The sequence below is a fragment of the Piliocolobus tephrosceles genome, chromosome 8 (assembly GCF_002776525.5).
Source record: "Piliocolobus tephrosceles isolate RC106 chromosome 8, ASM277652v3, whole genome shotgun sequence".
NCBI lineage: Eukaryota > Metazoa > Chordata > Mammalia > Primates > Cercopithecidae > Piliocolobus > Piliocolobus tephrosceles.
The window spans coordinates 53,285,162-53,299,941 of NC_045441.1; the positions used below are offsets into that span (position 1 = coordinate 53,285,162).

Here is a 14,780-nt window from a genome sequence, read left to right on the forward strand (position 1 = left end):
AAAAATTGTAAAATGTGATGAAGTGCTGCCAACTTTTCAATTTACCCAAGACTGGCATGAAAAAGATCTAATAGTCTACTACCACTGTCATGTCCTAAAAGAAAAGATGTTTTATCTCCAAAAAATAACAAATAGCATATCTTTAGAACAAAGATAGTACTTCCCAGAAAGTCTACTAATCTAGGGAGATTTTTTCCCCCCAACAGGTGAAAATCTCCTTAAAGGCAAGCAACACTCTTTGGATCAGTCCTTGGGATAAGAAAAGTCACAGTTGGGGCTGGGCACAGTGACTTGTGCTTGTAATCCCAGTGCTTCAGGAGGCTGAGGTGGGGGGATTGCTTGAGTTTGAGTGATGAATTTGAGTAGTGAGGCCCCCTGCTCTGCCGGCACAGTCTCTACAAATTTTTTTTTTTTTAATTAGCCAGGTGTAGTGGCACGTGTCTATAGTCCCAGTTACTCAGGAGGCTGAGATGGGAGGGTTGCTTGAGTCTAGGAGGTTGAGGCTGCAGTGAGCTGAGAACATGCCACTGTACTCCAGCCTGGACCACAGAGCAAGATCCTGTTTCAAAAAAAGAAAAGTCACAAAAGCAAACACCAGTAGTGTCCACTGTGCAAGCAAAAGGAAACTATGCCACCTAAATTTGACCTATTCCTGGTTCCAGTTGCAGCACCATTTATTTTTTCTTTCTTTCTTTTGTAGAATCAGGGTCTCACTATTTTGCTCAGGCAGGTCTTGAACTCCAGGCCTCAAGTGATTCACCCACCTCAGCCTCCCAAAATGCTGGTATTACAAACCTAAGCCAACTGCGCCCGGCCTTACAACACCATTTCCAATGTGAAGATAAGTATAGGAGATTTAGGCATTGACTTTGAGTACTTCCTGTTAATATAGGTCACAAAAGTAACAGGATATTCACTAAACATTTGATTTATCTGTTTCTCTTATACTCATGAAGCAACCATCTAATTCCAACGTAGGTCAACCAGGGAGAGCCTGGGTTGACCACCTGAACTTCAAACATTTCTAGCAAATCATGGAAATGACTTGTGAATATGGCTTAGCTTCCTATGTAGCTTCATTACAGGAGTGGGAATGTGCTTATTATGTCCGCAGGGGTATTGCTGTTTTATTTCTCCTAGCAAATTAATATATTTGCATTCTGGTATCTATTTTGGTCTCTTGTGCTTTTCAGACAACTTGTCCCAGTCTCTCAGGGCCTGATCACTCCCAGGCACTGAGAAAATGACATTTCCAGGATGTAGAAGCAGCTGGTCTTCTTGTATACCATGGCACATGCACACTATTCCATCTTTTTTTTGCTACTTTATTATTATTTTTTTAAAATTATACTTTAAGTTCTAGGGTACATGTGCACAACGTGCAGGTTTGATACATAGGTATACATGTGCCATGTTTGTTTGCTGCACCCATCAACTCATCATTTACATTAGGTATTTCTCCTAATGCTATCCCTCCCCCAGCCCCCCACCCTCTGACAGGCTCTGGTGTGTGATGTTTCCCACCCTGTGTCCAAGTGATCTCATTGTTCAATTCCCACCTATGAGTGAGAACATGCGGTGTTTGGTTTTCTGTGCTTGTGATAGTTTGCTCAGATTGGTGGTTTCCAGCTTCATCCATGTCCCTGCAAAGGACATAAACTCATCCTTTTTAATGGCTGCATAGTATTCCACGGTGTATATGTGCCACGTTTTAAAAATTTATTTATTTTTCTTTCTTTTTCTTTTTTTTTTTCTTGAGATGGAGTCTCGCTCTGTTGCCCAGACTGGAGTGCAGTGGTGCGATCTCAGTTCACTGCAAGCTCGGCCTCCCAGGTTCAGGCCATTCTCCTGCCTCAGCCTCCCGAGTAGCTGGGACTACAGGCACCCACCACCACGCCTGGCTAATTTTTTGTATTTTTAGTAGAGATGGGGTTTCACCATGTTATCCAGGATGGTCTCCATCTCCTGACCTCGTGATCCACCTGCCTCGGCCTCCCAAAGTGCTGGGATTACAGGTGTGAGCCACTGTGCCCAGCCTATATGTGCCACATTTTCTTAATCCAGTCTATCATTGATGGACATGTGGGTTGGTTCCAAGTGTTTGCTATTGTGCACAGTATTCCTTTTTTAAAGTCATGCCTATCTACTGACATTTACAAAAAAAATACATGGCAGTGGCTTTATTAGTCAAGGTGCAGGCTAAGCTGCTATAATAAAGAGACTCCAAAATATATTGACTTAAATAAAATGAAGTTTCTTTCTCTCTTGTAAGTCTAGAGTAAGAGGTCCAGGGCTGGCCTGAGGGTCTTATTTCATTAGAGCAGAGGCCTGGGTTTCATTCGGATACCCAAGTTTCTTCTGTCTCCTTGCTTTACCACCTCTCTAGGTATTGTCTTCATCCATGTGATAGAAACTGGCTCTCTCTATGTTTATATTTTAGTCTGTGGGAATGGAAAAAAAAAATGTTGAGGGCAAGGGACTCTGGCTTTAAGGAAAGATGTGGAAGTCACACACATCACTTCTGCTCATATCTTATTGGCCCAAATTTAGTTATATAACCACAGCTAGCTGCAAGGCAGGCTGGAAATGTTCTGCTCAGTGTCATGCCCTGTGACTAAGAATATATAAAACATGTTGATTTCTCTAAATCATTGATCCAGACTCATGGAATAATCCCTGTGAAATTTTCCTGACCTTACTATTATGTAAAGAATAATAATAAACCTGCCTCCCCTTCCTCCCAATCAGAGATAACCTCTAACTGAAACTTGTGGTAATTATTCTCTTGCTTAAAATAATAGTTTTAGGCTGGATGCAGTGTCTCATCCCTGTAATCCCAGCACTTTGGGAGGCTGAGGCGGGTGGATCACGTGAGGTCAGGAGTTCGAGATCAGCCTGACCAACACGGAGAAATCCCGTCTCTACTAAAAATACAAAAATTAGCTGGGCGTAGTGGTGGGTGCCTGTAATCCCAGCTACTTGGGAGACTAAGCAAGGGAGTCACTGGAACCCAGGAGGCAGAGATTGCAGTGAGCCGAGACGGCGCCACTGCACTCCAGCCTGAGCAAAAAGAGCAAAACTCCATCTAAAAAATAAATAAATAAATAATAAATCATCATCATAGTTTTACTAGCTGTATGTGTATTCAAAAAATGAAATACTTTTTGTTCTGCCTGGTTTGAGTACCATATAAATGCACTTATTCTTTTCTGACTTGCTAAACATTGCTTTGACTTCTGGTTCCTTTTTGCTTGACAATTTCATCTTCAACTATTTTCTCTCCTGTTGCATTTCACTGTAAATGGAAGGAACCAAACCCCTCCTTTAACACTGCTTAGAAACCTCCAATTTCATCACTTGTGAGTTCTACCTTCCATAAAACACTAGAACATAAACACAATTCAGCCAACTACTTTGCCACATGTATAAACTAAATGGGGAAGTTTGTTTTTGTTTTTGAGACAGGGATTCATTCTATCACCCAGGCTGGAGTGAAGTGGCATGATCGTGACTCACTGCAGCCTCAACCTCCTGGGCTCAAGCAGTCCTCCCACCTCAGCCTCCAGAGTAGCCGGGACTACAGGACTACACCACCACACCTGGCTAATTTCTTTTATTTTTTTGTAGAGGCAGTGTCTTGCTGTGTTGCCCAGGCAAGTCTTGAATTCCCGGGCTCAAGGAGTCCTCTCACTTCATCCTCCCAAAATGCTGGGATTATAGGTGAGAGCCACCCTGCCCAGCCCTCTACTCTCTTTTTCCCCTTAGCATTTAAACATACTCAGATCTCTTTGCTCTTTAAAATGAAAACAAACAAATAAAAACCCTCATTAAATTTGCTGTCTTCTGATTTCTCCTTTCCTTCACAGGTCATGTTTCTTGGAAAAGTGGGCAAGATTCGTTGTATTTGTTTCCCCATTTCTCATTCTTCCCTTGACCTATTGTGACTGGCCCCACCATTTCACCGAACCTGCTCTCCCTTATTAAAGTCAACAATAACTCTTAGCTGTAAAAGCCTATACAAACTTTTCTGTACTTACCTTACCAACTGATTATAATAACCAGCACTGTGAAATATTCCTTCCTTGAGCTTTGCTGCTGCTTCAACTTCTATGACATCATTCTTGCTTTTCTCCTCAATGGTCCCTCCTTCTTCATCTTCATAAACTAACTTTTCTACACTCCTTCCCACCTCCTTAGGGGTGTTCCCAGGGGTTTTATCAACAACCATGTTCCCTTCTCATTTTATAAATGTTTGGATGACCCCATCTACATTGATGATTTAAGTATCATCTATTAGCCCATGACTCCCAAATACATATCTCTAACTCACACTTTCCATATGGCCAACTTGAACGTGTCCACTTCCAACTCAGTTGTTACCCAGTTCCCTGTCTTGGGAGATGGCACTTTCATCTATCCACTCACCCAACAGCCTGGGAATCTACCTAGATTACCCATCCTCCTTCAAGTCTCCTTCAACCCCTGCAAGTAACTGATAGTATCAATTTTGCACCCCAGATATCTCTCATACCAGCCTCTTTCTTTCTATGCTTGCTATCACTACCAGCATGATTTATTCCTGAGCATCCCCTTTTTTTTTTTTAGACAGAGTCTCGCTCTGTTGCCCAGGCTGGAGTGCAGTGGCGTGATCTCGGCTCACTGCAAGCTCTGCCTCCCGGGTTCACACCATTCTCCTGCCTCAGCCTCCCGAGTAGCTGGGACTACAGGCACCCACCACAACACCTGGCTAATTTTTTGTAGTTTTAGTAGAGACAGGGTTTCACCGTGTTAGCCAGGATGGTCTCCATCTCCTGACCTTGTGATCCGCCCGCCTCGGCCTCCCAAAGTGCTGGGATTACAGGCGTGAGCCACCACGCCCGGCTCCTGAGCATCTCTTATGTCTTAGATAGTTTTACCTTTTATGGCAGTGGCTCTCAATGATCACTGTAGAGCAGAACTTGAGGAAATTAAAAATAAATTCGGCCAGGTGTAGTGGCTCATGCCTGTAATCCCAGTACTTTGGGAGGCTGAGGTGGGTGGATCACCTGAGGTCAGAGTTTGAGACCAGCCTGACAAACATGGTGAAACCCCATCTCTACTAAAAATACAAAATTAGCCAGGTATGGTGGTACATGCCTGTAATCCCAGCCACTCAGGAGGCTGAGGCAGGAGAACTGCTTAAACCCAGGAGGTGGAGGTTGCAGTGAGCTGAGATCATGCCATTGCACTCCAACCTGGGCAACAAGAACAAAGCTCCATCTGAAAAAAAAAAAAAAAAATCAAATATTTGATGACTCACCTCAGAAATTACTTTTGGATGGGGACTGGATTTTCACATTTTGAAAAAGTTCTAATGTGCACTTAGGATGGCAAGCCATTGCTTTATGATCTGTGAAGATGAATTGGAAGTGGATTGGAAGATAAACTGAACCATCTTGGGCCAGATGTAGAAGTAATCTGACTAGGAAATATCAGAGTGATCCAAGGCTACCAGAATTATGTTGTGAGTCTCTGGTAATTATATTCTTGAACAAAACCAAATAAACAACAGCAAAACCACATACTTCAGCTATTTTTGTTATAATTGGTTCATGGGATATTGAACAAAGTTTATCCACTGCTTCCTCAATCACAAAGGGGCCAGTAGGTTATATAAATATACGATGTCAACATGGGAGACTGCCTGACTTCTCCAAAGGCATCTGATTCCAATTTTTTCTTTTTCTTTTATTATTTCACTCTAATCCCATGACAGATTATGATTCCAATTTTTAATGTGCACTGCAGCACATTTTGAAGATGAGCTTTTACCTGGAGCTGCCAGTCTGAAACCCTGTTTAAAATAACATCTAAGTATTAATTTGCTCAGTCGCTGTCTGAGGTCAGCATCCATTGTTGTTATCCTGTAGCCCTTCATCCTCTTGTGGGTGAACACATTTTTCCCTCATCTCCCATGCTCAAGCCATTTAGTTTGAGTGAGAATGACCTCAACTTAGCTCCACTGTGAGCCCAGATACCAGAGCTTTGTATTATTCCATTGTTGTGGCAATAGTAATTGATTCAGAGATAAGCAAGAATCTAATCAGTTCTGTGAGGACAAAAAGTTTCTGTCTTCCATAAGAAAGTTCATATCCACCCCAGGATGGTTCAGTATGAGAATGTAAAGCAGCCATAGCCACTAGCCACTAGAAGGGGAGCAACTAGGACAGTGCATGATGCTTGAAGATGAAGCCAAGACCACCGCAGGTAGAGTGGAGCAAGTCTCTCTACTACGGACTTTTCAGTAATGCAGAACACCCTCTTTTTATTTCTTTAAGCAAATTAAAATTTTAAAATAATTTGTGCTATGGTCTGAATGTGTTCCCCAAAATTGATAGTTGGAAACTGAATCCCCCACGCAACAGTGTTGGGAGGTAGGGCCTTCTGGGAGGTGTTTAGGTCATGAGGGCTCTGCCACTATAAAAAGGACTTGAGGGAGTAGATTTGCCCTCTTTCACTCTTCTGCCATGTGAGGACACAGCCAGCAGGCCCACAGAAGATGCCACCTTAATCTTGGACTTCCCAGACCCCAGAACTGTGAGAAATAAATTTCTGTTTTTAACAAATTACCCAGTTTGTGATATTCTGTTATAGCAGCATAAAATGAACTAAGACAACTTGTGACATAAAGACTGATTTAATATGTGGTCTTTATTAGAATTAAAATAGTTTTGGCCAGGTATGGTGGCTCACACCTGTAATCCTAACACTTTGGGAGGTGGAGGTGGGTGGATCACTAGAGGTCAGGAGTTCAAAACCAGCCTGGCCAACATGGTGAAACCTCGTCTCTACTAAAAATATAAAAAATTGGCTGGACGTGGTGGTGGGTGCCTGTAATTCCAGCCACTCAGGAGGCTGAGGCAGGAGAATCACTTGAACCTGGGAGGCAGAGGTTGCAGTGAGCCAAGATCATGCCATTGCCCTCCAGCCTGGGCAACAAAAGTGAAACTCCATCTCAAGGAAAAAAAAAAAAAAAAAGAAGAAGTTTTATCACTTGTATACATCCCTTTCTAATATTATTAATTTGTATGCTAGTTAATTTTTTTTTTTTTGCTAGTTATATAACTAGCAAAAAAGTAAGGATGATTTTGAATCTTCCCATACTCAGAGGTCATAAAAATTCAGGTCCGTGATTGAGGAACAAAATTATCAAGATGGAATGGGTGGAATGGGGATTTATGGGAATTTGTAACACCTTTACCCCATAGACGTCATCAAAAGAGGTAATTACGTCTTAGGCTCCTTACTATCATGCCATATTAGAAAATATGCCAGGCACAGTGGCTCATGCCTGTAATCCCAGCACTTTGGGAGACTGAGATAGGTGGATCACTTGAGGTCAGGAGTTGGAGACCAGTCTCACAAACATGGTGAAAGCCCACCTCTGCTAAAAAAAAAATACAAAATTAGGCAGGTGTGGTGGCGCACACCTGTAATTCCAGCTACTTGGGAGGCTGAGGCAGGAGAATTGCTTGAACCCGGGAGGGAGAGGTTGCAGTGAGCCAGGATCACGCCATTGCACTCCAGCCTGGGCAACGAGTGAAACTCTGTCTCAGAAAAAGAAAAGAAAAGAAAAAAAGATAACGAAAGAGGTAGTGCATTGCTCAATAGTAGTTATGAACATTAACATGTTTGGATATGTTTTACAAAACAGAAACAAAAGAATATACTTAATTCATTTGATTAAATGTTCATATTGAATTTGCATGTTGAGGACCATATAGTAAGTAAAATAACTGAATATAAATTAGATTGTATGATAATAATAATTGGCAGAATCAACAGATATTTATTGAATGGTAATTAAATTTATTCAATAATGTAATTGTATTCAATAATGCAATTTTGTAATCCATATTTACAAGGGATCTTGTAATCTAATTACAAGATAATTGTTGGCCACCACAGTCAAAGACATATAGAACTGGAAAACACACAATTGTTGCTACTGGAGTATAAATGCTTCTAGGTCCCCTCAAATGACAGAGCAAAGAGACATGTGTATACTAACCTGTGTCTATATATATACATTGAAAAAAACATTTCTATATGTAATCATCCGTATCTATGTTAAGTTAGTTCATACTGATGTCTCCAACTTTAATCCATTTAAATTAATGCAATAATATGTACTTAGATTTGCTCTCATCTTAGGACACAACTCAATTATCTTACGAGGGTTTTGTGTTCCAAAATTTTTGAAACTGCCTAGAACAAAGACTTGTCATGCCATCCAAATCTTATGGCTAAGTGACTAAGTTCTGGCCAGTGGGAAGGACAGTTGTAGGGTGGGACTTACAGGAAGGCTTCTGAAAATGAGAACAGTCTGCTGACACACCTCTTTCCTTTACTTTTCCCTCCTTTTCTTTCCTCTTGCCTGGAACTCAGACAAGATGGTTGGACCACTAGCAGCTATCTTTGATCACGAAGTAATTATGAGGTTAGAAAATCATTTTAGATAGTAAAACAAAATGAGAAGCTTGGGTTTTTGACAACTCAGAGCTGTCAAACTGGCCCTGGTTCTGCCTATGTCCACACTACTTTTATGAGAGGAAAAACCAAATTGCTATCATTTGGACTTTGTTTAATCCAACCAAACCTGATGCTGATAGTTTTTGAAAGTGATTTTACATATAGTTTCTTAATCAAACTGGATTGTTTTTATGACTGCTTATATATTATTCAGAAAAAGACTTCTTGAGGAAAGTCATATTGAGTTGAGTCCTAAAAAGTGGGGAGTGTAGAAGCGACATTAGAATGTGTGAAAAGAAAGAAGGAACGAAAGAAGAAAAACAGAGAACCTGAGGAACTCAGAGTGCTCTGGGAAAGGGAGAGAGTACTGCATTATCAGGGAGGTGAGTACAGAGAGAATGATATTTTAGGAATAGGTGTAAAAATGATTAGATAGTGTGGGCATTGTTGGGAAAGTCTTTTTCCTCTTCTTCCCAGATTCTGAGATTCTGATGACAGGAATGTTAGATTTTCTTTTTTTTTTTTTTTTTGAGACGGAGTTTCACTCTTGTTATCCAGGCTGGAGTGCAATAATGAGATCTCAGCTCATTGCAACCTCCGCCTCCCAGGTTCAAGGGATTCTCCTGCCTCAGCCTCCTGAGTAGCTGGGATTACAGGTGCCTGCTACTATGCCCAGATAATTTTTGTATTTTCAGTAGAGATGAGGTTTCACCATGTTGACCAGGCTGGTCTCGAACTGCTGACCTCAGGTGATCCTGAGATTAGGGATGCTTGGGCCTCCCAAAGTGGTATTATAGGTGTGGGCCACCACACTCAGCCGAATGTTTGATCTTTTGTTAGAGTCACAACACACACCCCTGAGCTTTGTTGCTTTTTAAATCCCAGTCTATTTTCTCTCTGTTTAGATTAGATGGTTTCTACTGTTCTATCTTCTAGTTCAGTGATTCTTTTCTTTATTCTGCTGTTGAGTTAAAAAATTGTATTTATTGCATTTTTTTAGTTTTAAAATTTCCATTTATTTCTTCTTTACATGTTGTTTCTTTGCTGAGATTTCTTTTTATTTAATTCAAGCATGTTTTATTTATTATTTTATTTTTTGAGAAAGAGTCTCACTCTGTCATCTAGGCTGTGTAGTACAGTGGCTCACTGCAACCTCTACCTCCTGGGTTCAAGTGATTCTCCTGCCTCAGCCTCCCGAGTTGCTGGGATTACAGGTGCCTACCACCACACCTGGCTAATTTTTGTAATTTTTTGGAAGAGATGGGGTTTTACCATGTTGGCCAGGCTTATCTTGAACTCCTCACCTCAAATGATCTGCCAGCCTCAGCCTCCCAAAGTGCTAGGATTACAGGCATGAGTCACTGCGCCTGGCCTCAAGCACGTTTTAATTGCTTCTTGAAATATTTTCTGATGGATGCTTTCAAATCTTTGTTAGATAATTTTAACTTGTCATCTCAGTGTTGGTACCTATTGTCTTTTTTTATTCAGCTTGAGATCTTCCTGGGTTTTGGTATCATGAGTCATTTTTTAATTCAAATCTGGTATCATGAGTGATTTTTTATTGAAATCTGGACATTTGGGTATTACGATATTTTGGATATTATTTAAGCTTTTATTTTAACTATCTTTTTCTTGACACTGCTCTGGCAGGGGGCATCAACTTGTAAATGGCAACTGGTGGTAGACGTCTAGGTTCCCTATTCCACCTCTGTTGACACCAAGGGTGGGTGGTTCCTTGTTACTGCCGGGCAATGGTGGGAGTTTCAGCTCCTCACTAGTTATCCACTGATACTTCCCTAGTTTAGAGGGCTTGGAATGGCTCCTTACTGCCCCCACGTAGCCTCCACTGACACCATGGAGGGGAAGGGGTGACATCTTTACCACTGGGCAGTGATGAAAGCTCTGACTCTCCAATACGCCTCCAATTATACCATCTAAGCAGGAAATCCAGGCTCATCCCCCGTGGCTTCCAGTGACACCGATGGTAGGGAAGGATGTGTGTGGAGGATCATTCGTTACTGACCAGTTGAAGATGAAAATCTCATCCTTCTCTTTGGTTTTCTCTGACATTACCTTAGATGGGTTGAGGAGTAGAGTGATTGGGGTGTTAGGATGCTGGCATGTCTCATCACAACCTGGAGAGTGTGGAAGTCTAGGCTCCCCACTCAGCCTTTGCTTTATGGGGTGGGGTCAGTGTGTGTGTGTGTATTGTTTGTCTACAGTAGAGTGATTAACTAAATGTTTTCTTTCTTGCTAGGCTGCTCCTTTTTCATCGCTTGGCTAGAAAGAGTGGCCTTTTATTGGGACACTTTTTGTCTATCTATGCTTCTTGGCATTTTAGGGTTTCTGGTTTTTGGCTTCTCCAGCACCCAGTTTGGGATACATAAGGCTACATGAAAACCCAAGGAACTTCCCACTGTGTTCCTCTCTGGACCCTAGCCAGTGTGACTTCTCTCCACCTTTCAAAGTCTCCCTATGTTTATCTTATATATAATGTCGAGTTTTTAGCTGTACTTAGAAGAATAGGGAGAAACCTATCTACTCCATCTTCCTGGAAGCAGAAGTCAGGGGCCACTATAAGGCATTGAAACAATTCAATGCCTCCAAACAACAAAACAAAACAAAAACGTGTGGCAAAGACTCAGGAAGGAGTTGCAGTGCCTTTCAAACAAGGGCATCAGGAGGGCAATCAAATGAAGAAAGCTCGCCAGCCATAGGCAGTAACTGCATTTGCCAGTACAATAATATTTGCAAGCACCTTCAAACAGTAAGAATTACTTAAAAATTCATAACGCCTTTTTAAAATCATAGAAAGCTAAGAAAATTCCTTAGTTTATGAATCAATGTAGGGCTTCTTGGAGGAGACATAGTTGAAAGGCCAATTGCACTTCAGGAGTTAATTATAGAAATCTGTAGGGCTGGAGGAAGAAAAAGAAAGAAACCTGTAGGCCCACATTTATTGGTTGCAGGAGATCTATTCCAGCTAAAACCTGATGAAACCAGGAAGAGAGGTACAGGTGGGGAATGCTCCAGAAACTAATTAACCCCTAGCGGGGGTGGGGACCCAAATCTAGGAGAAGGTCTAATTGCTGAAATGAGTTTTTTCTCCCTCACTCCCTTTCTCCCTTTCCTTTCTTCTTTTCATTTAGTGTTGGGTAGAGGGTTGGGGTGGAGAGATGGTCAAAGAAGGGAATTATTTTCCTCCCAGTTACAGATAGGGACCTTACACTCTGTACAGGTTTTTGGAAATGTTGCCAGCATGCCCAGAAACATGAAAGACCCCAGGTGGAAATGATCCAGTTCCTTTGCTTTCAACTCCATGGGTTACTGGGTAGAGTGAAAAAAAAAAAAAGGTCAAAGTCAAATTTGTTGATTGTGCTACTTAGGTTGGGGTTCGCATTTCCCTACCTACTCCATACACACTCTCTCTTTCCTGCTTTATTGCCATTCTCCAAAGGCTATATAGTCTTGCTTTGGTGCGGTCATGGCTTCCAACCCTTTGGTGGAGTCAGTGGAGATGAGAAGGCCTGCAATTACCCTCAAGGGGTTTACAGACTCGAATAGGTACGCCAAGAACTGACAGAAGAATGATTGTCTGTCTCTCTGCACGGTGCAGTGGCTCACGCCTGTAATCCCCAGCACTTTGGGAGGCCGAGGCGGGCGGATCACTTGAGGCCAGGAGTTTGAGACCAGCCTGGGCAAAATGGCGACACCCCGCCTCTACTAAAAGTGACAAAAAATTAGCCGGGTGTGGTGGCGCACGCAGGCCTGCAGTCCCACCTCACCTACTCCGGAGGTTGAAGCAGGAGAATCACTTGAACCCGAGAGGCGGAGGTTGCAGTGAGCCGAGATCGCACCACTGCACTCCAGCCTGGGTGACAGACTGTCTCCAAAGGAAAAAAAAAAAAAAAAAAAGGTCTGTCTTTCTAATACACATACATATACTACTACTTTCTGGATTTTATATTTAGTTTTGCTTACAAAATGGATTTAGGTTGTAGAATTTTCAAGTATTAGAGAAATATGCCTTCTAAATAGAAAGTGCAAGTTTCTAGTAATTCTTCCCTTCAAAGATAATGTTACCAACTTCTTTTCCTACTATTTTTATAATTTATTGAGAAACTGTTGTGTTAAAATCAAATGAATTTAAAAGTTATTACACACATGGTAGCTTTCTCAGTGTTTTTCGAGCTGCGAGTCAGTTTTGTCCTTTTAAACACGCAATACAGCTCTCCGTAGGGCGGTTCTGGGGCCAGGTTTTCCAAAGAGGCGGGAGCGAGAGACGGCCACCTCCTCCCACACGCCCTCTACTTTGGTAAACAAGGAGACTCCCGCCCGCAGGCTGTAAATGAGGCACGAGCTTGGGGGCAGAGCCAGGGCGCCCGACGCCACTGTTCAAAAAGACCTCTTATTGGTCCTTCGCGCAGCGGCGGATCTGGGAATTCTGATTGGTCTGTTTCCCTGTCCGTAAGGGGATTGACAGGCCCTGCCGCGTCAGGCCGCTCCTCTCGGCTCCGCGCTCCTTCTCTCGCGTGTGGGCACCCGCCCCCGAGCGGTGAGAGCGCGTGCGCGCGCGCCTTTCTCCGTGGCGGAGCAAGCCAGTCCTGCTGTACACGCTCGCCGTCTGTGGGCCCTCCTGGAGGCGGCGGCGGTCACCGCGGGGAGGAGGGGCGGGGGCAGCATGGCAGCCTCCTTACGGCTCCTCGGAGCTGCCTCCGGTCTCCGGTACTGGAGCCGGCGGCTGCGGCCGGCAGCCGGCAGCTTTGCAGCGGGTAAGGATCTCACGCCTCCTCCCCCTTGTCCTTCTTTCGGCCGCTCGCTTCTTCTGTCCAGACGGCCGAAGAAGTCTTTTCTCGGGAGGCGCTGCGCTTGGGCTGGGGCTTAAAAACCAATATTTTGGCTGGTTCTAAAGGCCTGTCCTCTTCTGCGGCCGCCACTCCGCGAGTACCCCCGTCTGCCTTCCCTCCCTTTCTCCCCGGCTCCTGATGAACGGGTTCAGCGCCCTTTTCGGTATTTAGGAAGAGGTGGGGAAGAGCTTGAGCTGAAGGGAAGAGTGTTTGGGACCGCGGCACGCAGCTTTGGAGTTAGGACTCTGAGGACTTTTGGAGGGCCCAACTCCAGGGGCAACCCCGCACTCACCCCAGCGACCCCTGGCCTTTCAGCGCCTCCAGGGTGCACCTTGGGTTGGGGACACACTTGGGCAGCAGGGCCTGATGTTTAACCACCTGAGTACGAGGGAATGGCCTTATTACACAAGCGGTGTCTGTACAAGCCAGGCAGTAAGTCTTCCAGCAAAGTTTGAGTCACCCTTGACCAGCAAGACGGGCTTCCCCCTCTACTGTAACTGTGCTATCTAAAAAATGTCATTTCTGTCAAATTATGAACCAAAGCATGTTCAGCGTCCTCAAGATTGTGGGCAGAATTGATCCTGCCTCCTTCCTCATACCATTGTAAATTGTGGAAGCTAGCCATCAACTTACGAAGAGGCAGTTTTTAGAGCCAGGATGAAGATCCACAGTCTTTCATATTCCGCACGAGGGACGTGAGGCCCCTTGGATAAGGGAATCAGGGTATTCCCAGCAAGATCTAGGAAGAAGTACTCGGTTCTTCCTAATTCTTTCACTTTCTATCACACCAAGACTCCTCTTTAATTGAAAAATTGGTTGATTTGTGGGGACACTGCCGTTGTCTTCCTGTGAAAGTTTGAGAGTTCTAACAGTGCACCTTTTAGCAATATCATACTGAGGATTAATCACAAAAATACCTTGGCATTAATTTTTTCTAATCTTTGGTTACAAAAATTTAGTAGGTTAGGATTTGAGCCTCCCTCATCCTGCCCCTCCCCCTTTTTTTTTTTGAGACAGGGTCTCTGTCGCCCAGACTGGAGTGCGGTGGCCCAATCACACTGTTCACTGCAGCCTCGACCTCCTGGGCTCAGGTGATCCTCCCACCTCAGCCTCCCAAGTCGCTGGGATTACAGGCATGTGCCACCATGCCCGTCCAATTTTTATATTTTCACTAGGGACGGGGTTTCGCCCTGTTGCCCAGGCTGGACTCCTGGGCTCAAGTGAGCCTCCCACGGTGTTGGGAATATAGGCATGAGCCACCGTGCCTGGCTGGGAATTGTAAGAACTTTCTCTTAAAATTCTTAACAGCTTGCCATTCTCCCGCTCAGTGAAACCTCTGAATTTCGTTTCTGGTTGGAGAAGGACAGAGGCTTGGTGAGATGCAAGAGAGCACGTGTCTGATACAGAACCTCAGTAACAAGA

The 14,780-nt window shown here is 43.6% G+C and overlaps 1 protein-coding gene across 1 annotated transcript in view; it reads left to right on the plus strand.

Moving 5' to 3' along the window:
• Window positions 1-12,978: 12,978 nt before the first annotated feature.
• HIBADH (3-hydroxyisobutyrate dehydrogenase) overlaps window positions 12,979-14,780 on the plus strand; it is a 141,758-nt gene continuing 139,956 nt past the window's right edge. Inside the window, exon 1 of the mRNA XM_023225926.1 lies at window positions 12,979-13,283. Coding sequence (XP_023081694.1) covers window positions 13,193-13,283 — 91 coding nt within the window. The 5' untranslated portion in view covers window positions 12,979-13,192. The remainder of the gene's footprint in view (window positions 13,284-14,780) is intronic.